This window comes from Brachyistius frenatus, unplaced genomic scaffold (assembly GCF_029030835.1).
Source record: "Brachyistius frenatus isolate BFR_SWC_R1_liver_20210118 unplaced genomic scaffold, ASM2903083v1 Contig_48, whole genome shotgun sequence".
Lineage (NCBI taxonomy): Eukaryota > Metazoa > Chordata > Actinopteri > Embiotocidae > Brachyistius > Brachyistius frenatus.
The window spans coordinates 20140-45016 of record NW_027210647.1 but is presented as its reverse complement, the minus strand read 5'-3'; the positions used below and the strand labels follow the sequence as shown (position 1 = coordinate 45016).

Genomic DNA, 24877 nt, shown 5'->3' with positions numbered 1-24877 from the left:
TGACTTTTTTTGCATAATTTAGATGACATGCTATAGTATGACTTTTTTTTGCATAATTTAGAGGACATGCTTTAGTATGACTTTTTTTTGCATAATTTAGAGGACATGCTTTAGTATGACTTTTTTTTGCATAATTTAGGAGGACATGCTTTAGTATGACTTTTTTGTCATAATCTTGACGACATGCTATAGTATGACTTTTTTTTTTTTTTTATATTGCGGACGACATGCAATAGTATGATATATTTTGGACCTAACGTGCATGTCACAACCTGGAATTGAACCAATGAACTTCTCACTGAGAGACACCAGCACTAACACCATTGTGCCAATAGTAATTTGACTTTCTGTTGTGGTTTTGAGGACATGTTCACATAATGAAAGTTAGTATTTACACGTTACCATTACTGTGGTGTATGTTGTAACACACGTGTGTCTGCACTAGTTATGGAGCCTCTTAGGTAACTTCCTGCTCTATATAAGTTCTTGCTGACACTGATCAAAATATCCTTCAACGTCAGACCCATAACCACCTCAAAATTTTCACCAGTTCCTCTTCAATTTGCCAGTATTGAATCATAGTTTATTTTTTTTGGCACCGTACAACAGGACAAGTGATGTATCCACAAATGGTCTCTGCTTCCAGTTACAGGTCGGAAACTTTTTTTTAAAGCTAAACTTATATTAGAACTTTTCAGCTTAGTGTTGAAACATTTCCCACTTGCAGGACAAAAAAAAATGAATTTAAAAAAAAAAAAAAAAAGAAATGTTTAGTTGCAGTTATTACAGAGAGGGTAACACCAGATAGTGAAAACAAAGGTCCCCATACTTTTGCTATTCACAGATTTTAAATATTGGATCACTTTCCTTAGTCAATAAACAACTAAGTTTATATCTTTCTCCCATTTGTTTAGCTTGTTTCTGTTAATCTATGACTTGTTTGAAAATCTGATGATGTTTTTGCTCACATTTATGGAGAAATATAGAAAACTCTGAAGGGGGTTCAGAAACTTTGAAGCTCCACTGCACAACCAGCAGAAATGTTTTGATAAAACTTCCCACATTTGTTATTTTAGTCTGTTTTAAGTGTCGTGTGAGTCTCTGCGAAACAGCTGAAGTCTACAGAGCTACACATCAAAACCCTGTTGTTGTGCTGAGCGCCACTCCCCACACACATCGTACAACAGCCGAGTGTGCCATCCAGACGCAACACCAGTCTGACATGACTCACTTGTTGGATCATAACCACTGACCCGTCAATGCTGGTAAAACCTTAATTTGCTTCTTTATTAATTAGAATTGAATCAGTTATAATTATATAGTTTAAAATTAGCTCACGAGTTTAAATGTGTTTAAATCTCAAATATGCTTCCCCTCCCTCCCCCCAGAAAAGAAAGACACCGTATGCTGAAGACTATCGTTGGCTTTAAGGTAAGATTTAGTCATTTCATTAACTTTTCTTTTGAACATTTTATTGTTTTTATGTCTTACCTAATTGTCTGTGCTGTTATCACGCTCTGTGAAGCACTTTGGGTTGCATGTTTTTACAAAAGATGCTTTAAAAGTTAAGTTGAGTAAAACCAGCTATGATGTTATTTTTTCAGTTCTATAAATTCATGTTTATAATGTTAAAAGAACACTTGAGCTCATTTGCATGAGTCACCTTTTGATAATTTATTGAATTTGACCATAAATCATTTCACTTAAATACATTTTATGGTGCTACTTTTACTTTTTACAGCGCAATATTCCCTTGCAGTATGAATACTTTCACTTAACTTACATAAAAGACGGTCCTTTGAAAGTGCTCGGAAAGAAATTATTAAAAATCACGCGATCCTTTTGTGCGTCCGATCGACAAAATATCCATTTTCCTTTCAGTCGGGAAGTGTTTTCCGTCTTCCTGGCTGGCTATAAGGCAGGAAATAAAATCGAATTGATTGATTTCTGTGTCCAGTACCTCTCTCTAGGATCATTAACGTGACTGAAAAGCATGACAGGTGCTCTAAAGGTTGTCTTTATATGCTGTCTACTTCGAGGTAAGTTATTTCCCATTCAAATGTGTTTTGAACCTGTGTTTACAGTTACTCTCCGGAATTTGTGTATTCTGCCATATATTTTCCCTTTTATAATTTGCAGTATTTTTTGTTGCATTTTAAGAACAATTGTGACATTGCAAGTTATTGGAACATTTTTTTCTTGTCCGATATTTGTAACGCTGCTGTTTCCCCTTCAGGTATCTTGTGCCAACAGTGGGCAGCCTCCATGCCTCAGACAGTGGAGGGCCTGAGCGGATCCTGTGTGGTCATCCCCTGCACTTTCACCTTGCCCTCAGATTGGGATCAGCACCTGGATGACTCGTGTAAAGTCATATGGAAGAGAGGCAGCTGGAGCCGCACGCAGGTGTTCGACTCCAGCCTCACCGGAGCGAGCGCCGGCTTAAACATCCTGCAGGGAAACCTGACCGGGATCCTCCGGGACAAAGACTGCACCACCGTCTTCTACAACGTGCCCTCGAACCACTACGACAACTATTACCTGAGACTGCAGTGTGACAACTCGCTCAAGTTCAACTTTCAAACGAGTGTCCTCATCACTGTTCAAGGTTTGTTACGTCCTGTGCATGAACACCGCGGCTTTTGATATATTGTAGTTCTCCTTGTGATCCCTCTTATTTGGTTTACTCTTCAGATTCACTCCCCACACCTACTGTAACTCCATCCAAGCTGGAGGTGGAAGAAGGGACTCCGGTGACGTTGAGCTGCTCGGCCGTGGCTCCCTGTTCCGTCCTCCCTCCAGTTCTGACATGGACACCCAGTGTAGGCGACACCGAGGAGAGCGTGGAGGCTACACTTGCGGCCACCGTGATGAACTTCACCGCCTCTTACCTCCACAACGGACAGAAGTTCTCCTGCACCGCCCTCTACAACCGACAAACCGGCACCAGTGACCTCCTGTATGAAAAAAGTTTGACTCTGCGTGTTTTTTGTGAGTATGTTCCTGGTTTTTTCATGTCGTGTTGAGCCTCGTTTCAGTTCACACTGTGAGACATGTTATCTGATTTGAGGTAATCTGATATGTTGTGTTGTAAAATGTGTGCGATTGTTTATTGTCTTGACCACAATAATGCCCCTCCGATCATTTGACCACAAACCCTCGAACACTTGGATCAAAATGTAATTTTAAGATCGGTACCACCTAACATATTAAATATGAAACTACAGCCAAGCCTACCAGCACCTCCAAAGCTCACTTCTTAACATGTCGTGTCTTGTTTGTTTAATCCGAAGCAGTTTCTCTTGGTTGCCTCACGGTGACAATAAGATTCCAGTAAAAGATGCCTCTCTAAACCAAGAAATAGTTGCAATCCCACGTAAAACACAACCTGTCATTTTTACACTTTCATTTTTGCACAGAACGAACAAATAAAATGTATCGTATTTATTTGTGAGCTTTTGAGGTGCTGATAGATGGATTCTGTTCCCTTTGGACAAAGCCAAGGCGATATTGATTTCCTTTGAAATCAATATTTTCACATTAACAATGGATCAGATGATTGTGTTTAATTTAAACAACGTAAGGCAGACCGCTACAGAAAACCATCACTTGATTCAGTTTCCCTCAGCTCTACACAGAGAAACAAAAAAAACCCCACTTGAGTTGTAAACTTGCTCACAGGCAAAGTTAGAGACTGTCTAGTAAACATAGTGGAGCATTTAGCAGCTATATTTCCTTTAAAGGGGGCCAAAACAGAGCTACGAATTTGGCAGATTTTCAACTTTGTTAGGTGGCCAGAAGCACAAGTCCATGTGAATGCTAATGTTTCTCAAGTTAACTACATAAAGTCAAAATATGTCAAAGTTTCTGAACATTTTCTGCACTCAATCTATGTCCAAATCTATTTTGTGCAAGTTCTTCACATATTTCCATTTTCAAATGTGTCCTCCAGATCCTCCCAATAACACATCGGTCAGTTACTCTGGTCCTGTAAAAGAGGCCAGCTCCGTGACGCTGACCTGCAACACCAACGCCAACCCGGCCGTGGACACCTACACCTGGTACAAAGTGGACGGAGATCAGGCGGCAGACGTGGGATCCAAGAAGAGGCTTTCAACCACGGTGTCAGAGGTCGACAGCCAGTTTTACTGCCGAGTCAGTAACAAATACGGAAGCCAGAACTCGTCCATCACTCAGATAGACGTGGAGTGTGAGTCAGAGTGAAGCGTAAACGCAGGTGACACCCGTTGACCGACAAGTTTAACTCGGCGCGTGTTTGTTTTCCAGTTTCTCCCAAGGATACAACAGTCATCGTGGAGCCCAGCGGCCCCATCCTGGAGGGCAGCTCTGTTTCGCTGTCCTGCAACAGCCGCTCCAACCCGCCGGTGACCAACTACACCTGGTACAGAGGTGATGAAGAGGACGAGGAGACTGGACCGACCTTGGCGCTAGAGGGCGTCGACCCCGGTCACAGCGGCGGCTACCACTGCGCAGCGAAAAACGACCTCGGGGAAGAAAGTTCAGCAGCGGTTCAGCTGGACGTTCAGTGTAAGTTCGTGAAAACACAGCAGAGACTTTCATTTGCACTGATTACAAACAACAGGTCTGTCCGTCCCCAGCGTGTTCGTGCGCTGAATATGAGCTCCCTCTGCACTGTATGTCCAGCTGTGCTCACTCAAAACAGGATTTGGGGCCAAGATTCGTTCACTGTGCAGCACGAGCGTCTGCACCACGGACAGTGAGACGTTGTCATGTTGCGTGACAAACTCCAAATCCTTTCTGTGTCAGCGGTCCGTCACGACTGAGCGCCGCTGTGCCCACGTGTGTGCCAGTGTGTTAATTTATGTGTGGGTGTTTTGTTTGGTCTGTGTCTTCATTAAGACGTCATTTTCAAACGCACAGAAAACCAAGACGTTGTCTCGGTTTAATGAAAAGACAAATAAGAAGTGTACATGCATTTTATGTTGACTGTGGAAGTATTTTCGATTTGAAGCTTTGTAGCGTCACTTTTGTGTCCTCGGGTCTCTTGGAAATCATACATTGCGCGTCTGCCGCTGAGCCAAGCAGAGTGTTTGTTTTTCCTCCTCTAACTTGACAACATTTATCTGCTGCTGTTTGTTTCCATTATTAAAATATTGTCTCGTTTCTGTCAGTATTTCACCAGCAGTAAACGGGTTGATCAAAGTATCAAAACGTGACCTTTATCATAACCTGTGATTTGACTAATTATTCGGTGGTATTTTATTGTTGAACAATGGGCTTGATTCATGATAATTTCTTGATTTGTAGTTGCTGGTCTGGAGCTTTCAAACATATCACATGATCTTCATCAGGAGATGGAGTTGCCACGGAATTGTTCAATTCCAGCATATTCACCGTGCACTTCCCAGATGATCTTTCGTCCGTGTTGGCTTTAACATTACGATTTAAAAACTGAAATTTATGAGTTCTTTAAAGAGATCTTTGATATTTGTCACCATATCTGGTTGTTTTGTTTGATAAATTATAGATCTGCATTAATGCTGCCAACACACCTAACACCCTAAATGAGCAAAACACAAAACTCATCCTTTCATTTCAACGTTTACTGAAAATAAGAAAGAAACACAGACAATCTCAAGATTTTTTTTTTTTTTTTTGGAATGTTGAATTTGTTTTCTCCACAAAAACCACCGATGGTGTTTGGATCCATTAATAACAGGAAGATTTGTTCCTTTCAGATCCCCCTAAGAACACCTCGGTGTCAGCTGACCCCTCTGGTCCGGTGCCGGACGGCGGCTCTGTGACTCTGACCTGCGAGAGCATCGCCAACCCAGCAGCGGGGAACTTCACCTGGTTCAGAGTAGCTGGAAGAGAAAAGGAGGTGGTCGGCTCCGAGCGAGACTTCACCTTCAATGTGACCAAACAGTCAGAGGATCAATATTACTGTGAAGCTCTGAACGTCCACGGAGCTGAATACTCTGACGCTGCCAGTATTGATGTCACCTGTGAGATTTATTATGTTTTGTTTTTAATTGATTGTAAGCCTTTATTTTTCCCACTGTGACGGAATACGAATAACCAATTACCTTCTTCGTCTCAGTTGCTCCAGAGATTCTGCCTTCCTCCCGCTGCGTCAAGATTTTATCCCAGATCCGATGTACCTGCGACAGCCAGGGGAACCCGCGCCCCTCCCTGTTTTGGGAATTGGCCGGGCAACCTGTCAATCGCTCCGCTGACATCCCGATCCGGGAGGTGGGCCTGAGGAGCGACAGCATGAGGAGCCTCATCACCCTGTACAGTGTGAGCGAGCCCATGCCCTCTCTGGAGTGCCTCGGCATCAACTCACTGGGCTCTGACAGTCTGGCTTTCAACGTGTCCTCCAGTGAAACTCAGCTAGGTTAGACGATGCTGCGTTTAGATTTGGATTTTCTGTTGCATCGTTTGTCTCTTTTGCGAACTGATTTGGTTTGTGGGAAACCTTTCAGGCCTCCATCCTTTGTCTCTGCTGATCGGCTCTGCAGCGGGAGCGCTGGGGATGATGCTGGTGTGCGTCCTGCTGCTGGTGTGCATTTGCAGGTGAGAAACAAGTGTGAAAAACACGGTTAATACCATAGATGACAGACATTTTGAAACAAGGATATATACATACATACACATATATACATCAAAATTTGCATTTTGAGATTGCTGTTGGAGCTTTGATTTAAACCATGTCTACTCCTAAATAAACTCCTTCTGTATTAAATCATTGGATGTTTCAAAGTGCAGAAAGACGTATGCGCTCAAATCTGCGATAGAGACGTGTATGCGGGTCATGATTTTTTTGACATCACAATTAGTGTGGAAGCCAATCATGGTGCAATGTGGAACATGTCTGATGTGTAGTGTGGAAACTTAAAACCTCCAGTGTGCAGGTACACTGAGAACGCAGCTCTCCTGAGCCCGGGTGGGTGTAGTAATTCATTAGAAAGGAGCAATATTTGCATGCTAGATTTTTACATGCATACAATAAACTCAATTTATTGTTTCAAGCAAAGTATTTTTACATGTCTCGATGTCTGATCTTTAATTAAAAAAATAAAATAATAAATGACTTCATATAACCAAAATCTTCTATGTTGGTTTTAGGAAAAGAAAAGGCAGCCTTTCACTTGACAAGGCACTGGTGAGTTTATGTCCTTTTACTGATATATTCTGGAGATATATATTTGTGCAGCGGGTTACAGATCCATAAAAACAGGAACCTTCGCACGTCTCTGTGGCGGCTCTGGCTCGGGTGGGAAAGCGGGTCGTCCACTGACGCTTTTTGGAGCCAACCTCTAGTGGCACGCTGTGGTATTGCAGCTTAAGGCACATCGGCATTGACCTCATTTTTCAGACCCCGAAAACTACGTCCACTTTTACATAGTCTATAGTTAAGACCCAGCATAAGCCACAGTCACCAAATATCATTGAATTGGCCCTAACTGGATGAAGATAAATATTACCATTTCTTCTCTATAACTCAAGCAAACTGCTCCCGTTTCTCTGCAGGCCGAGTCATCGCAGGTGGAGGTGATTTATGCCAGGAAAGCCGTTGTGGAGGAGGAAGGAGGAGGAGTCGTCAAAGAAGACCTTCTCCACTACACCGATGTGGACTTTGCTAAACTCCAGTCCAGGTCAGAGAGAGAGCCCGGGGAAGCCGAGATCCGAGGCCTGGCCAACCAGACAGCCGAGTACGCCGAGATCCACCTGCACTGTAACGGAGGAGGCGTGAAGGAGGAAGAAAAACTGGCAGAGCCTGATTTGGTTCAAGGTAAAGATGTGGACGAGGTCAGTGAAAAGGCGATTGCTTAATTTTAGGGGAAATAATAGCAGAAGCAGGATTCTGGACTTTGCCATGTAACACTTCAGTGTTGAGCTGTCAACAGCGGGAACACTGAGCAGAAAAGACTCTTAAAGCAGCAGTGGAGGTCAAATCTGCTCTTTAAGTGACAGCATACTCAAGTGTAAGGCAACACGCTTGTGTCTCTTTTCTGAAATATGCCAAGCAACAAAGAAAAACGTGATAAAATGCGTGGACATAGATACAGTAGGTAGTTACTTCATGATACAGAAACAGAGCCAGCCTGTATGCTGAGGCTGAGGCTTTAACGTCCCAACAATGTCTAAATCTTCCCTTTAAACTAGTTCACGACTACACCGTCGTGTTTTTTATGCTACTTTTTATATCTAATATTTCAATGCTAACTTCTGTCTTGCTGTTTGCTGTCTTTATTTTTAAACCTTTGTCCAGAGTGAAAGAAGCAGAAACGAAACAAGATTGGTTCAGTACTTTTTTATTAATAACTTTGTATGTGTTCTTGCTGAAATGCATAAAAGTGTTTGCTCTTATATAGAAAAAAGAAAAACAAAGTGATTCTTCCTGTAATTAAGATGGAAGTCAGACAAGGGATGAAGCCAAAGCGGGTTACGAAGTGGAACTTCACAGCACGGTGCATCGATTCAACATGCACGCAAGAGAAAGAAGCCTTTCGAGTTGTCGTTGTCTTTTTGTGCACATTTTCCCTGTTTTGAATCGGTTGAAACCGACCCAAGTTAAATTTGAGAAGTTTGTACGAAACAACACTGATCATTTTGTCCGCTTCTGTTTGATGCACACACGTGAAAGCAGAGATGCACCAAAATGAAACATCTGGAGTTAATCGATAAAACAAAAGAAATAGACTGATGAAAGCCAACCCTGATGATTATGAACATATTTACGGATATATTTGGCACACGGTGGCACAGATATCTTTGTAGGATGAGAATATTTTAAACTCAGATTTTGATATCAGAGTACTGAGTCTTGTCTTCGAAGCTGTCGGAGTCGCTGTTGCTTCTCTGATGTCCAAGCTTTGTCTTAAAGGTCACCTGAGCATAGTTGACCTCCACTTCATCTTCACTGGTGTCTGTGTCGTAGTCGGATGGAGTTGGTAGTTTGGCTGCACGTGCTTTGTAGATGTTCTCGTAGTCCCCCAGGCTCTCTTGTTGTTTCTAGATTAGATTAAATTAGATTAGATTAGACTTTATTAATCCCACGGTGGGGGAATGTTGTCGTCACAGCAGCATGTACACAGTATGAACAAATTTACAAATACGTATGAAATAAATGAAATAAGATTGATAAAGAAGAATTATTTTAGAAAAAAATAAGACCAATAAAAGAATAAATACACACACAGAGACTATGTACACCAAAACAAATAAAAAATAATAATAATTACAAAAAAAAGATAAATAAATACAGCTTCTACAAGATAAGAGCGAGTGACCAGATTGTTTGTGTTACAATTTCTGACGGGATCTAAATTAGATGAACAGAAAAATCTTGTGGGGACAAAGTTTTCCTTCATACAGTTTAGCTTTTTACACAAAATGACTTTTTAAACAAACGCTATACACAGTACTATGTTATAATAAACTGAGTATAATGCATAAAACAAATTTAGAGATTTAGAGGTTGCTGACCTCTTCAGATGGCTTTGGCTTGGCCACTTTAGCGTACACAACATCCTCTGCAGGTTTCCTATGAAAACAAATCATCACAATACCCGCATGTATTAATACATGTCTTATTCTCACATTATGTGCAAAACGTGAATTCTTACTTTTGCTTATTCGCAAAGTGCAGATGACTATAGTTGAGAGAATCACTGTCCACGTGTCCACCATGCGGTCTGTGTGGCTGTTGTGCAGAGGCAGCCTGAACAGACGCAGACAGAAGACGTCAGTGAATGTACAGCAGCAAATGAATCACTTCATTCATGCTTTAAAATGAAGGCCGTAGGTCATCCATTGATTCATCGCTCCATAATACTGAATGATGGATGCGCTGACGGACATTTACTGAGAGGACAAAAAACAGTGAGGACACAGCAGACGGGGAGGGGGAGGGAGGGGGACAGACCGCAACAGCTTGATCAGGCGGAGACTCATCCGCTTGTCTAAAATAGAGCGAAACAAATACATGTTTTCAGAGACTGAGGCCAGCGCTGATGTTTTCATGGTAGTTTTGAGAATTTTTTTTTTTTTTTTTTTTTTTGTCTACGTAGCCCTTGACGTCCTGAAATATATTGGTTATGGTTCGTGTCTTGTTTTAAATCGTTGTATTTTCTGTGCACAACATTAAAAAAAAATAACTAATTTGCAATCTTTTGCCAATTATACAAAAAAGTTTAAATCAGAGAATATCAGGTAATTTGGTCAAACAAAATTTCAATGGTGAACATTCTTTTTTAATTAGATTATAATTACATTTGAATTTTCAAATGCAATTTCATGTACTTATATGCGCCTACAACTTGGTTGGTGTTGTTATTTTTTTTCAGGATCAGCACTTCAGCTTTCAGATTTAGATATTCGCTTTTTGTTCACAAATTTGTCATTAAAACATAACTGTAAGCTAATTAATGTTCGATTTTGAGAGATTATTTGGCCGTGTCTTTTAGGTAGTTTTCAAAAAAGAATCCCTGTCATCATGAAAATGGAAAATTTGGAGGGATTTACGTAAAACTTAACTGTATTTAGTCCTAATAAATGAACAGCCAATGCCGCAGAGGTTTAGTTACATCTTTCATTTCACCCTCTTTGCTGCCACCACCTTTCTCATACATGTTTCCAACGCAGCCTTTCTGTTATCAATGTTATCACAGTTTCCAAGCCCAAGCGGCGATAACCCTGAAAACATCACCTGTAATGTACGACTTCCTCCAAAGCCACAGAAAACATGGTCACGACAAGTACTTATGTGAAATTGGTTGATTGCTTCTTTAATAAAGGTGAATACACTTCAAGTTCTACTTCTCACATTGTGATTTTTAGCAAAGTCTCACATTTAAAACTGCTCTCATCTACTGTTTTTTTTGTTTTGTTTTGTTATTTTTAAAAAAAAAAATTATGTAGGAGCCTGTTTTGAATGTCTTAACCCACCTGCTGTCCATGTGGCAGTTTGACCTTGCTGTAAATAACGTTGTCGCTGGATGCAGGTCTGTGGAACAACAGTGACAATGAGAATAAAAACGTGCATACTCGGAGACTGGGTGGAATAAATACTCGGGCAGACTTATGGCTGTGATCTTAAATGGACTCTTTGACTGCAGAATGAGCAGCAGCATCCCGCTCTCTGTCCGACACACAGTGTTCTTAGTGTGCCGGGTGGGGACAGTGTGCGCGGCTGCTGTCTTACGTGCTGTCTGGACGAGTTTGGCATCGTTGGGGCTGGTCTGGCAGGAGTTCATCTCTGCTCCTGACATGGTCTGCCAAGGCCGTCTCGTTAATCAGATTCCCCCTCCTCACTCCACTCCACCAACCCTGAATTAGTTCACACACAAAGATGCGTCATTTTATGTCTGAATTTTTTTTTTCAATACAGAAGTAAAAAACAAAAACAAAAAAAACAAAACAAAGGTTGCACATATGAGTCGTCACCAGAAAACCACAACGGGGTTGAGTGTCTCCAGCTCCTTGTTGAACTGGTTTGTTCCGCCTGCGTCTAAAAAAAAACAAAAAAAACAGAAGGAGACGACAGTGGTGACATTTACACGTAAATCATCTGTATGTGCATTTTTTTTTTTTTGAAACATTTCTTATTTATACTTTACCTGCACCAGAAGAAAATTAGGATTAAAATGAGGAAATTAACCAAAAACAAGCAGAAGAACTTCACGGCTTTCATAGTCGTGTCTGTGGTTAAAAAAAAAGAAAAAAAGAAGGAGATCATCAGCATATAAACAGATTTTCGAACACAGCTGCTTCAGACTGCTGTGATTTTATCATGAGAAAAAAAATGTGTTTTGGCTGGTTTGATATCACAAAATCTCCAACAAGTTGCCCAAAAGCAATATACAGCACAGATTTATACTCTTGGAATTCACTCACTATGAAACGGCTTGATCGCGTCAGACGCTCTTTGACTTATCTCGTTTTTAGCGACGCAGTAGTACTCTCCCGGTCGGTTCGAGTTCACCGAGATGTTCTGACTTTTGGAGCGTTCTTCATCCTCCTCCCCGTCCTCGGTCTTCCTGTACCATGAATATCTTTGGACTGGAGGATAGCAGTGAGCCCAGCAGCTCAGCAGCACAGAACTCGTCCCGTCTGGCAGCTTTTCCTCTTCTCCCTTCGTGATCCCTGTGTGTTTCGGAGCGTCTGAACAGGGACGAGCAGGAGAAACGGAAACAGGACAAGAATATTTGCTCAGTACGTCGTCGTTTAAAGAAACACCAAGATACTTCACGTTATTTATATTTACAACATAGATAATATAACGTGCTGAATTTCCTACTGGCTGATTCGTACACCATCACAAGCGCATTAGTGTACTCACACATGACTTTGACCTCGACCTGCTGTGATTCTGCAGTTCCAATTTCATTTGTGGCTGAACAGCTGTACAGTCCGCTGTCAGAGGGACCGGCAGACTTCACAGAGAAGGTCTTCTGAGCGCCCTTGATGAGCTTCTTCTTCCCGTTGGTCATCTTCATCCAGGTGACAGAGGTCACTGGTGGGTAGGAACGGGCACTGCAGTCCAGTGTAACTGACGTGTTTTCTTTCACAATGAGACCAGGTCGAGTCTCAACTTTCACCTCTTCGGGAGTATCTGCGTTTATCAAAATATCATGAAAAAGAGACATTATTATATTATATCACAAAGTGTCTTTGTTTCAGCAGGAACTGAATATTTAAACCTGCAGGCCAGAACTCCCCCCTCGCCTCCCCTTTGAGACGACAACCTTGTTTGCTTCATATATAGCCAGGTAGCCTATTCCGTTGCATCTTGATAATGGTTGAAAAAATTGTGGATAAATGACGGTTACGTGAAATAAAAGATGTTAAAACATCCCAGGGAGTGACTTGTTTCACCATCAGGATTTCAATCCGATAACATTTTGCAATTCTAGAAGAGCCGCGTGATTGTGTTATTTCATCCCAATTGTAGTTAGCGTACAGTTAAATCAGATGCTAGCCGACCTCGACAGGCATAGGTCTCTGGTGCACGTGATCTGCTTATTGAGCATGCCCAGTTTGCGACCCTATTACAAGTGTTGCATTAATTTACTCGAGCAGAAATAGAAGCGTATTAGCAACTAGTAAAGTCATGTTAAAGCACTTACTATTTGGTAGTAATAAATCATCAACTCTTCTGAGCCCATGATATATTTTGAATGGGAAAATCTACATCCTCAAAGTATAAAGTTACAACATGTAGTGTGTGCTTCTTTAAGTATGCGCTAAGAGTACTTGAGCTGAGTCCCATTCAGCCCCTAAATCCGCAGGGGTTTGAGTTTCTGTTTAGAGTGAATGAATAGATGGTGAAGATCTGCTTTTGCATTTTTGAAACCGAGTTGTATATTTTGCACCGAGAACCAATGAAAACCTGGAATGGAAAGTTTTGGTTTTCATGTGATCTGATAAACCAAAAGACACCCGATTACTCACATCTCACCACCAGTCGCCTCTGCATGCTGATGTTGCGTCCTTCTGCGTTTGAGGCGCAGCAGGTGTAATAGCCCGCGTTGGCTGAAGTTGCCGTGAATTCGTGGTGGAAACTGTTGTGCTCATCAGCTGCTTTAGAGACAATCCATTTTGGATCAGCTGATAGGGTCAGGGCGAAAGCAGACGGTGGGTAGCTTTCAGCAGTGCAGGCGATCTTGACGAGCTGACCCGAGCTGACCTCAGCGTCCATGGACAGGACGGTTTTGGTGGGAGGAACTGTGGAGAGGAAACAGTCGTGAGCTTGATTTTTTCAATGTTGTGGGATCTCACAGGAGCAGTCCATGAACAGGAAGTCCACCTGACGTTGACATGTGTTCAATCTAAGGGGTTACGAACATATCCATGCCGCTGTCATGTCTGCCTCAAAGTTACAACCAGTAGCGTCTTAGCTTAGTTAAGCAGATAAGCAGCAAACTAATGGAAACGGCTAGCCTGACTCTGCCCAAAGCCCACCAACCAGCATCTGTAAACGTGGCTAATTGACACCATTTAGCTTCTTTGTTCAATCCATACAGAAGCTACGTGTTGCTCCGTCTTTTGGCGGGCAACCAGTAATGTCCCGTCTTCCCTGGTTCAGTGCTTGTCGTGAACTGCCACGTTGTTGTTTTCTGCACCTCGACTGCTGTATGAATAAAACAGGTGAGTTACAATACGTGTGCGAGGCTAAACACAGCTCGGTCCGGCTTAATCTAACTCCATTCAATTTTATATGAACTTGAAATGTCACGCATTAAAGGACAAGCGGGGGGGGGAAAAAAAGACGACTTTTTGTGAACGTTTGAGTAAATCCGTTTTAAATGGAGAATTTTGACTGGACACTGAGCAGGACACAAATACTTACACAGCACTTTTATGCACACCGGCTGACTAATATCCCCTGAACCGATGAAGTTGGTTGCATTGCAAACGTAACACGCGTCGTCTGATCTCAGTGCCATCTTCGAATAGTTGCTCTTCATTTCAGGCAAGAGCGTCCAGTGCGAGGGGTCCGTCTGTTTGTAACGGTACCAGGAGTACCACGGTTGTGGATCTGCATCGGTGTCACAGGTGAATGTGAGGGGGGAGTCAACTTTCACGTTATTATCAATAGCCTCACGGATGGAAATTCTGCTATTTCTTGGCCTGTCTGCAAAAAGAAAAAGGTTTTGGGATGTTTTTGATGGTGGTACAGTCTGACAGCATTAGCAGTGATTTAATTTTCTTTTCTGTGCAAAGCACCAGGAGGTGTGAAACTCACATCGAACTTTAAGTTGAAGTTTCTCTGATCTTCCAGCTTTCACTTTGTTGTCGGCTTCACACGTGTAGACGCCGCTGTCCTCTGGCCTGACGACGACATCATAATTTTCCCCCGTAGAAACTAAAGCCTTGTTTTTATACCATGAAAAATGTAAAGGCTTTGGGTTGCTTCTTTTCACATGACATGTAAAATTCATGAGGTCTCCTTCGGTAGCATTTTGGAGGATTCCCGCAGGCTGCTGTGAAATCCGTATTTCAACTTCTGGGGCGTCTAAAACAGAAGGTATTTTTTTTTATGTTGTCTCGCCGCAACAATTCACCGAGAATACAGTCGTAATGAATCAAAATTACTAAAGGATACAAGACAGGATTCTTTTTCAAAGTTACACAGATTTTCGACCAACACTGACAAAATGTTAAACATTATAAATGTATAGGTTTAAACTACTGCGAATCGCAAACACAACGCAAGCTGAAGTGGAAATGCTGAAGCACAAAATATGGTGACTTGTTAGTGGGTGAGTTAAGTACATTATTTAAGTGAAATAAACTAATTCATGTAAAACAGGAAGTACTCACATTGTACATCAATAGTGACCGGAACAGATTTTTTACTCCCGTGTTTGTTTTCAGCTTTGCAGAAGTACGACAAATTTTGTGAGACCTCGGTCGGTGCGAACGTCCATTCGGCCGAGGATTCGGAGGACTTCTGTTGGTCATTTTGAAACCAGCTGAAGTTGGGTTTGGGTTGTCCGTTAGCAGAGCACGTGAGAGTCACCGAGTCTCCTTCGGTGACATGTTCAGAGCTCATCGTAACCTTTGTGTCTGTCGGAGCATCTGTGTCAACAAATTCAGTACAAGAAAGGAGAAATCAGCCTCAGACAGTGAGCGTAGGTAAATAGTTTCTGCAAATTAAAATGTGCAAAATGGAACTAGTATTTGATTTCGGTCCCAGTAAAGAGTTATAGCTCTAAATTCAGCAAGGAAGCAGGTCTCCTAGCTTCAGGTGGACGTTTTGCACAAATTACAAGGGCAGATGTGCGACTGCAATAATTCACATTAATCTGACATACAGTTGAATGTCAGAAAGCTTTAAGACTGAACGGTAAAAGTAATTCTAATCTTTAATTCTAATTCTAATCCTCTGATTTTGAATGTGTAAAACTTTATTTTTTAAAGTTGTTGCCTAAAATGTTCTTTACTTGTGTTTTGACTAAAAGGCGCACATGACTGATTAATTGTTGTCACTAAATCTGATCTTAAAATAGAAATAGTTTTGTTTGAACAGAAGTAGGAGCTTACAAGGAGCAACTCGGATTTCAGATGCTCTATTAAAAGGTCTTTTTTAAAACACAAACATATTTTTTTAAAGTTTTTTTTTTTTTGTGCACTTCAGGCCCTGAGATAAAATTTGGATCATAGATTTGTTTCCTCAACCATTCAACAGACATGACATCAAACATCATAAAAATATATGAACTTACATTCTACAGTTACGCTGATATTCTGAATCAAATATTTGTCCGTGTTGCCTTCTGTGAAGCATGAAAAAACAATCCCGTCATCCTTCCAGCGGGCTGTAAACATGTATGCGCTGCTTTTAGCGTTCTCGGTCGTGAGATCCCCGTTCGGTCTTAACGGTGTTGACGGCTCTTGTGTCAAAGCTTTGATTTGTAGGTTTGAAGTACATGAAGTTGACGTGGAACACTCGAGTGTTACGGTGGTGTTTTCCTTCACCGGTGGTTGTTTCTTAAAAAGGATCAGGCAGGGATTATCTGAAAATATGACAAACGCATCATCAGCAGTAATAAGAATACTCCAGTAGTATAATGCAGTATTACTATGAATACATGTTTTTTTTAACTGTATATAGAAAAGTAATTTATAAAACTGCTCTGGGGTTTATGTCATTGTGCGAGTTAAACGGTTTACAAGTTTTCCTTTAAAGCATAGAACACGCTTGATGATACTTTCACACCAGAGCATGTAATACACCCGTCAGTCCACAAGAGGGCACTGTGTCATTGTCGCGTTTTGCCTCGCCTCGGCATGCAAAGTACACAACATGTATGACCGGGGTTAACGAAGGAGGTCATGTGACAAAGTACAAAGCGTGATGACGTCAGAGTAAGGAGGAGGTCGAGAGTCACTGGATTAGAACAAACTCAGGACGACCAGGGTTTGAGCTAATGAGAAAGCAAAAGTCAACATTGAAGTCACGTAATTAAATCACGTCGGCCTACATAATACAACACATTGAATTTGAGGAACATTACTTATTCAAAATGACTTATGTTAACTCAAACCACGATCTTTTTTGTTTTAACCATTGACTGTATGACATAGCCTCCGTGACGTCACCCATATGTTTCCTAAAGAGCAGTTTTGAAGCTGAGATTGTCGCCATCTTGGCAGCGCCTGAGTCTGCCTTACTTCTGGCTAATCCAAAAAAGGAGCAAATAGGTGAAGCGTGGGTGGAACGGAGGGCGCCCAATAAAGCATGGTATCTGAAATCAGCACCAGGAAGATTCTCTGTGTGGCTCTGACAGTTCATGACTGAAACTTACGGGGAGCTACCCAAGTGTGACAGCACAGACCTGTCACTCAAAGTAGCCCTGTCCAAATTTGTTTTTAACTTTAAACCTTAATTCAATTTAAATCAGTAAGAAAAATAAAAAAAAGGTCACAAATAATTGACTGTCGAGACCAAAACTGCTTTTTGTTTATATCTGCTGTAAAGTTGAGCATTTTAACATAGCGGTTTAATGGGGATTAAGCCACTTTAGGAGTCTGCCCCCAAGTGGCCATTTGAGGAACTGCAGATTTTAGAACTTCCACATTGGAATCATCAATAAGCCCTGGAGGTTACCGTTTGGTTAAAACGTAGTTGTTTTTTTTTAAATAAAATTACAAACGACAAATATTTATTTTATCTATGAAATTTTTTCATAAAATTACATAGTATTACTCTTTTCTTCATATGGCAAATTTCTTCTTACATTGCCACAATTTTACTCAAAATCCCCCCCCAAAAAAACCATTGTGTTTATTACACAATCATATCATTTAATTTTAACTCAATAATCCTCTTCCTCCACACCAGCTCATCTTTTAATGTTTGTATAAAACTTTGCGATGTATTTTTTGAATATATCTTTGAGTATCCCAATCTTTGTACTTACTCTCAACTTTGAGGTTAATCCCTGGTTCAGTGACCCATTTAATAGTAGTTTTATATCTGTGTATATATCTGAAAGAGAAGTTGCCACTGTCTGTTTTATTCAGGCCGCAGAGCATTATACTGCACGATCCCTGTGGAGAAACATTGGTCCAAGTCGAAGATGGAGAGCCGGTATAGTTCACTCTGTTTTCAAAGTCTTGACTGACCGGACGTCGTACTTGATCTGAACTGTAAACGATTGTGGCATCGAATGCGTTTCCTTTGTATATTGCGTCCTTCATCCAAAACCAGTACGCATCAGTAGATTCAACATTACTGGTGACTTTGCAGCTCATTTCAATGCAGGACCCCGCTTTAGCTGTCAGGTGTTTGACTTCTAGACTGAAGGGATTTGGTTGAGCACAAGAAGAATCTGTAGTGGTGAGAAAAGAAGTGGAATAATCAGGTGGTAAATGTGACTTTAAAGCAAATATTAGTAGAAAACAGTTGTCATTGTGAAGTAATGAAATACCTACTATTTATTAGGGCCAGAAATACAAACCACCTGACTGTATGAGCGTTCATTTTCATGTCGGACTAAAGCTTCATCTCTGCAACAAAAACAAATTAAAAAAAAAAAACAAATCATACACAACATAACACCTGAGCATTTTTAATGTAATGAAATTTAAATGTAAACTTTAAGCATTGTTGCCAGGTAGATTTTGTTGTCAGTGGAAATTTCTGAAGATGGATTTTCTTCCTCTTTGTTTTTTGTTTTTTTCTGACAGTTAATAGTCTTCTTGCATTTTCTTCCTTGTTTAACAATGACTGTGATTTGATACATTCTGAAGCACTGTACACAGATAAACGATCTACTTTCAAACATCCCAAGCAGCACAATTACAGCACAAAATAGATTGATAGATTTTAATTCTGTTGTTGTAATTATTGTCTGGATACAGCAGCGTCCAAAACAAACCTTTTGTCATTTGATTTATTGCAGTTTCTTTTTAATATCCAAAATATAATTTAGAGAAACGTTGTCGTCATTTGACACCTGTTTTTTTTTTTTCAAACAACTTTAGTCTGCTTCACTAGCCATGCATTCAAAGTAAACTCATAACACACCACATGCAAGCGTCCGAGCAGTACAGTGCATTTATTTAATTTTTTTTTTTTTTTATAGATTTGGTCAAGTATTCTCCCCAAAATTGTAACATTTCTTTCATAGTATTTCACTTCAAAATTCCTCTTTATTTGTGTGTACAGGATTACTTTGTCCCGGGAGAGTTGAGTCCGGATGACTAACAATGTAAGACATTTACTACTCTATCAAAATGCCTAATTATGAATCAAAAATCAACTTTCTCCAGACACACAGTATCAAAGACGAACCTTCAAACATCGAGAAAACTTTATCGGTTAAGTGAGAAAATCAAACGGGAGATTTAAGACCACGAGATACAAATAAAACTTGTTCTCACCTCGGAGGACTCGCTTTTAGCCGTACGTGCAGCACATTCTCTCTTCTACAGTAACTACAATTTAAAAAAGGAAGTTGTCACAGTTGACTTGAAATCTGAACGAATTTGCATGTCCAATCATGCAGCCCAGAGGACACAATCTTTTATAGTTGTACTGATGAAGAGGATAACATATTTTCTCTTTCAGCTTGTACAAGATGCATGCAGTTGAACTTATTCTCACTTCCTCTTTTAAAGCTTTATTAATAGTGAACGCTTCTTCGGGGTATGTGACCAAAGTTTTTTTCAACAGGCACAGAGAAGCTGGAAGTACTTGCCATTTGTTCTGCTTAAATAGTATTCATAGTGTTCGGAGTGAAAACATATTGCATCAAAAGATAAAATATGATCTGAATCGCGGGTTTCTTGCAAAAACAAAGAGGAAACCTCACACAAAGAGAAAAAAAAAAAAAAAAAAAACCTACGACTTCATTTCCCCTCTTCAAAAGCAGCAGCCGTGATCTTCTCGGCGTCGGCCGCCATGTCGTCTATGGCGGCGTTCAAGGCTTGCAGCATGGCCGCGAAGGAGCGGCTGGCAGAGCGAGCGTGTCTCGGTATCGCCATCTCCAGCAGCTTGGGGGAAGCCGTGGCCAAGTCCTTCTCTGCCGCCGCCAGCTGCTTTTTCACCTCCCCTTTGGTGACCTCCACCGACAGCGCGCAGGTCCGCAGCCCTTTAAATCTCGCGGGCTCTGCGCCTCGCTGGCGGGCCAGCCGCTCGACCGATTCGTCATCCAGGCACAGGGACAACTGTGCTTTCGTCAGGATCCGCACGGCTACGCTGGAGTCCACCATAGACGCCACCAGGGGAACGGGGATGGCCGACATCCCGCCGGACAGCGAGGCGGCGGCCCACACTAGCGCTTTGAACGCCTCCTTTTTCTGAGTGACCAGGTTTGAGGTGAGCGTTGGTAAAGCCAGCAGAAGCGCATGGGCTCGGATCTCTGGAAGGTCTCGGCTCATGTCCTCCAACAGATCGGGGAAGTCAAACTTCTCCAGGGTGGAGGGTTTGACGATGTAGACTTTAGGCTGCGTCACACCGCGAGCTCTCAACACTTCCACGCTGACTTTCCTCTTTTCTTCCGGGGCCTTTTCGGAGTCCGCCACAGCAGCGAGGAGAATAAAGTACACCGTGTGTCGCTGCAGCGAATGGGCCTCCAGGAAAAGCGCCGCACTGTTGGGTTGAGGCGTCTGTGTGAATGTGATGAAGACGGCGTTGTAGCGGGGGAACTTGACTCGGTCCATGTATTCCTCCGGTTTGAACGGGGACGTGGTCGGGACGGGCGGAAGGTCCCACAGGCGGAAGTCGGGGTGTTTAGGGTTGGGGTAGCCTGCCACTTCCTCCGGGGCAGCGGGGGATGGAGAGGGAGCTGCTCCTTCGTCGCCGGGCCCGAGGCCACGGAGGGAGTTCATGAAGGAGGCCTTCTCCTCCCCGCGGTCCCCCACCAAAGCCAAGTTGATCCTGCTGATGAGGAGATCTTCTACTGCATCTTTGACTTCCGATAACTTGTTGCTCTCTATAGACTCTTTGAGGGTCTCTAGGAGGTTTAGGCTCTTGAAGACATCCGCCATTGCTGTGGCTAAAATGACAACTGGTTATTGTTGAAAATGACACAGGAGTTATATATTACAGATCAATTTATATTAATATATTACTTTTTTTTTTACTGGAAAAAAAAAACAAAAAACATTAGTTTATGTAATACAACAAACCAATAAGATTGAGAGAACGGTTTCCAACTATTTGCTCTGCCAAACGCACAACAAAAATATCGTGTAAAACAGTTTCCCCCTAAACGTCTCTAATGTTTGCAAATTATTCAATATCTCAATCATTTATATTACTGATGCAGCTTGTTGCATGAATATAAAAAAAATTCCAACAGTGATTCATATACCAGTCACATGGGATACTTTATAGAAGAATGAGCATTTATTTATTTTTTTAACTTTTGATGCTTTAAGTATACTTTGTTTATGTACTTGTACTTCAATGGAGTATTTTTTTTTTTTTTTTACATCGTTGTACTTTTATTTAAGGATTTGAATACGTCCTTCTCCGCTGCCGGTGCACGTTATATTTACACTTGACCGCAACCGAAATGCCCGAATGTTGAAATACTAAAAACCGCCAGCTCTTCTTTTAGTTCCCGGTCAACAACACGGCACACACTCACCCTGCACGTCCGGAGCAGAAGGAGCCCTCTGGTTGAGATATTTTTCCGTCAAGTGCGGATTCTTCTGCAGCTCTGAAGCACTGCCAGCGTCTGGTTGATCTATTTAAGGTGTCCGCCGAGCTAGCGGAACATCCTAATCCCGTAAACTCTTAATCCAAAATCAGTTTAAGCACATGCGTGCGTGTGTGTGTGCGTGCGTGTGTGTGCGTGTGTGTGTGTGTGTGTGCGTGTAAAGCTGGCTTTCGCCTAGCAGAATGCTCACACCTTTACAAGTACGTAACAATGTGCTATTTAATGAAGCAATATTTGTGGTGCAGTAACAATCGCTTTCTTTAAAACAAGAGGTTTGATTCGCCGGCAGCCGTAACAAGTTCGCTGTCCGCAATGTTGAACTCTTGACTAAAATCGCTTTTACCACGAAGCTTGGAAACAAGTTTTAGTTGTCTGCAGCGCAACCAGTTTCTCTTTCAATGTTATACAAAAACACACGCAGCAATATGACCAGTGTTTCTTTCATTTGCCGTGAATCATTTCATTACCGGTAAAGAGGAACAAAGTAATGTTAATGAAAGTGATGGGAGATGTAAAATACTGTTTGAAAACATTGGGAACCACTCTGCAGAGTTTCACTTTTTTTTTTTTTTTTTAAGAGGAACACAAATGTGTAAAGCATCCGACACCTGCTTGGTGTTTCGGGAGTTATTTTAGACTGGCGTCAGTGATTTCCCACAGTCTGTGGGGATTTCTTATCTATTTGACAGCAGAAGAGATTTCTTTGTGAATATGTTTTTTTCATTCACAATATATATGTTGTGAAACATAGTTAACTCAAAATACAAATATAGTTCATTCAAAATACTTTATCTTTTCTATCTAACCTTTTATAAACTAGGGTACTACTACTGTGGTGTTTTGATCACTTGTGGTTTCCTTCAGGCTCTTTTTTTTTTTTTTTTTTAATAATACAAAAATAATAATAATACCACGGCAGAAACAGTAAACAAGGTCGATACCCAAGAAAGCAAAACATCAGAACAAATTATAGAATTAACTTTATCCTCAAGCATAAACTGCACAATCCTGACCCATTAAGTTCTTTACATCCTTCCTTCTCTTCCGGCGCACAACGTCGCGGCTCGTCATCCTCTCCGTCAACCTGCTTCTTTCTTAATATTCAGCGTTGTTCGTCCCTGTGATTCTTTGCGTCGTCCCTTCCTCAGATGGACTCTTTCTTTTCAACAGTGTCCGGTTTTCTCGCCACTTCAGCTTCTTCTCTTTGTCCCGCATCTGATTATCTTCTGCTGCTTAACCAGCACTCATCTGTCAGGTACAAAACACAAATGAAGACCACGGACATCCTCATCCTCAGTCGCCCAAAATCAACTCAAGTGGCTCTTTTTAACATGAAATCCTACAGTCTTTTTTCCAGCACTGCCACCAGATGTCGCCAAAGTCAAACTCTACGAACTGGCGCAAGAACACAACTGGCAGTATAATTTAACAGTGGGGTCATCTTGCTTCGTCACCATGTCCGGGGTCTCAGACAAATTATTCATAAGTTGTTATTATTATTATTATTATTATTGCTAATTCATCAGGATATCGAATTACTGTTGAAGAGTAAGTTCTTCTATTGAAAAATAGCGACATTGGTAAAAATGCTGAACCTCTGAAAGAGGAACTCGTGCTATTTGCAGCCTAACCTAAATGTTCCCTAATGACTGTGTCAGGTTCCTCTGTGAATTCAAACACATACAGTAAATTAAGCACGATGAATTGTTATATTTTGGTAACATGTTTTATGGGTTTATCTTTTGTAAATAATTATTAAATGCTAAATGACAAAAGTGTTTAGCTGCTAAGCTAAATTTAAAGGGACAAAACTCTGCTGCTTTATCTACAATTTTGGAGTGTTTAACATTTTTAAAGACATTTATCAAATTATTAATACTGAAGATGCCTCTAGTAGCTAAACATATATATATATAAAATTTTAGCAACTAAATTGCAATAGAGCTGCACAATTTATCTGAATCTCACGTTACCGGAGTCTCTGTCTCAATAGGACGGTTATTTTTCCCTTTCAAAAGGGACAAACATTTTATAAACAACTACATTTAACAAAGAGGAAGCTTGGTTTCTAAAACTGGACCAGAAAACAGCGACTGACCACATAGATGTTAATACAGAAGTTTGCATGTTCACCCCTAAAAGGGCTCAACAGCAGCAAAAAAAAAAAAAAAGTGTACTATTGTAGGTTGTCCAAAATGTCATAAATATCACATTATAGAATGTCCTCCTAAAAGTAAAAAAAAAAAAAAAAATCATAATATAGGATGTCGTCCAAAATGTCAAAACATTGTAATACTATAGTATTTTGTCCAAAATCCCATAAAAAAAAAAGGTAATGATATGTTCTCCTATTGATCATGCTCACCAGAATAAACTTTGCATTCTTTAGTCTCTCCACTTTGGAAACCTACAAACCTAAAGGATCACTAATAAATATCACTGACAGATAGCAATATGATGTCTGTATTATGGACGGTAGGCCGCATACTCAAAGTCCCATAATGCTCTGCTCAAAGCCACCAAACTCAACAATGTTTTTAAAAAAAAAAAAATTATTTTTATGAATGGAGTCTGGTGGCTTCGAGCAGAGCGACATTACAGCTGTTAACTGATCAAACAAGAAAATCTAACATTGTAGGAAACCTTTCCATAACACCGTCACACACTTATAATTAAACTTTGAACCTGTCAGGAGCCAAACAAGGCGGGTTAGCTAACTTAGCTAAAAGTCTATAAAGTGTACATTGTACAGTGGTAGCAGTCCGCTGAAATGTTGGTTATTATTGCCTCTTCTACTGAGCTGTTACCTGTTCAGGTATCTGTTACTTACTGTTTGAAAAAAAAAAAAAAAAACTCCTCTGTCCGGCTGCTGCTTTTTCTTCTTATCGGGTGAAGGGAGCGTTCTTCTCTCCTGTTCCCCTCCGCTGACTGACCGAGACCCCGATTTAACATATTTTCTACTCTATATAGGGGGGACATATTGGTATTTTCTCAGTATTAAGGGGATACAACCTCCCCCCCCCCCCCTCCCACCCCACCCCAAAAAAAGGCCGTGGTTACGCCCATGCTCACCCATTGACGAGTGTGGAGGTGGACACACCGAGACAATAACTGCACTTATTATGTAACCAAAAACATAAAGTTGTCTTGCATCCCTCGGCCTCCAGTGTTGTAAGTCAACTTTACCGTGGAGACAGCAGAAGATTTGTCAAGAA

The 24877-nt window shown here is 41.1% G+C and overlaps 3 protein-coding genes across 4 annotated transcripts; 1 reads left to right on the top strand and 2 right to left on the bottom strand.

The window, feature by feature from the left end:
* Window positions 1-400: 400 nt before the first annotated feature.
* Window positions 401-8290, top strand: LOC138623945 (B-cell receptor CD22-like). Its single transcript, XM_069703749.1, has 12 exons — window positions 401-1265; window positions 1389-1431; window positions 1958-2039; window positions 2237-2605; window positions 2692-2988; window positions 3950-4207; window positions 4285-4545; window positions 5718-5984; window positions 6080-6376; window positions 6465-6555; window positions 7108-7144; window positions 7513-8290. The coding sequence occupies exons 3-12, from the start codon at window positions 1994-1996 to the stop codon at window positions 7813-7815; spliced, it is 2226 nt and encodes a 741-aa protein (XP_069559850.1). The 5' UTR covers window positions 401-1265; window positions 1389-1431; window positions 1958-1993; the 3' UTR covers window positions 7816-8290.
* Window positions 8291-8781: 491 nt separating this feature from the next.
* On the bottom strand, window positions 8782-19789 carry LOC138623944 (B-cell receptor CD22). Of its 2 annotated transcripts, XM_069703746.1 has the most exons (17): window positions 19378-19439; window positions 18427-18501; window positions 17913-18323; window positions 16215-16505; window positions 15310-15567; window positions 14732-15001; window positions 14336-14620; window positions 13438-13710; window positions 12326-12598; window positions 11881-12147; window positions 11604-11685; window positions 11431-11494; window positions 11189-11313; window positions 10933-10990; window positions 9612-9706; window positions 9472-9529; window positions 8782-8997 (listed from the first exon to the last, which is right to left on the bottom strand). In XM_069703746.1, the coding sequence occupies exons 2-17, from the start codon at window positions 18479-18481 to the stop codon at window positions 8782-8784; spliced, it is 3081 nt and encodes a 1026-aa protein (XP_069559847.1). In that variant the 5' UTR covers window positions 18482-18501; window positions 19378-19439. The 2 variants fall into 2 exon arrangements, with proteins under 2 accessions (XP_069559847.1, XP_069559849.1); XM_069703748.1 differs by lacking the exons at window positions 8782-8997; window positions 9472-9529; window positions 9612-9706; window positions 10933-10990 and having other exon boundaries at window positions 11210-11313; window positions 11417-11494; window positions 19378-19789.
* irgq2 (immunity-related GTPase family, q2) lies at window positions 19789-20985 on the bottom strand. The gene has a single exon (XM_069703750.1). It carries the CDS (start codon window positions 20983-20985, stop codon window positions 19846-19848), a length of 1140 nt encoding a protein of 379 aa, XP_069559851.1. The 3' UTR covers window positions 19789-19845.
* Between the last annotated feature and the right edge of the window lie 3892 nt (window positions 20986-24877).

Coding starts and splice junctions, on each gene's coding strand:
- LOC138623945 (XM_069703749.1), top strand. CDS start 1,994: ATGACAGGTGCTCTAAAGGTTGTCTTTATATGCTGTCTACTTCGAG. Junction 2,989..3,949: donor TTTGACTCTGCGTGTTTTTT/GTGAGTATGTTC, acceptor TGTGTCCTCCAG/ATCCTCCCAATAACACATCG. Junction 7,145..7,512: donor TTTCACTTGACAAGGCACTG/GTGAGTTTATGT, acceptor GTTTCTCTGCAG/GCCGAGTCATCGCAGGTGGA.
- LOC138623944 (XM_069703746.1), bottom strand. CDS start 18,481: ATGAAAATGAACGCTCATACAGTCAGGTGGTTTGTATTTCTGGCCCTA. Junction 15,002..15,309: donor GGTCACTATTGATGTACAAT/GTGAGTACTTCC, acceptor CTTCTGTTTTAG/ACGCCCCAGAAGTTGAAATA. Junction 11,686..11,880: donor CGCGATCAAGCCGTTTCATA/GTGAGTGAATTC, acceptor TTTTAACCACAG/ACACGACTATGAAAGCCGTG.
- irgq2 (XM_069703750.1), bottom strand. CDS start 20,985: ATGGCGGATGTCTTCAAGAGCCTAAACCTCCTAGAGACCCTCAAAGAG.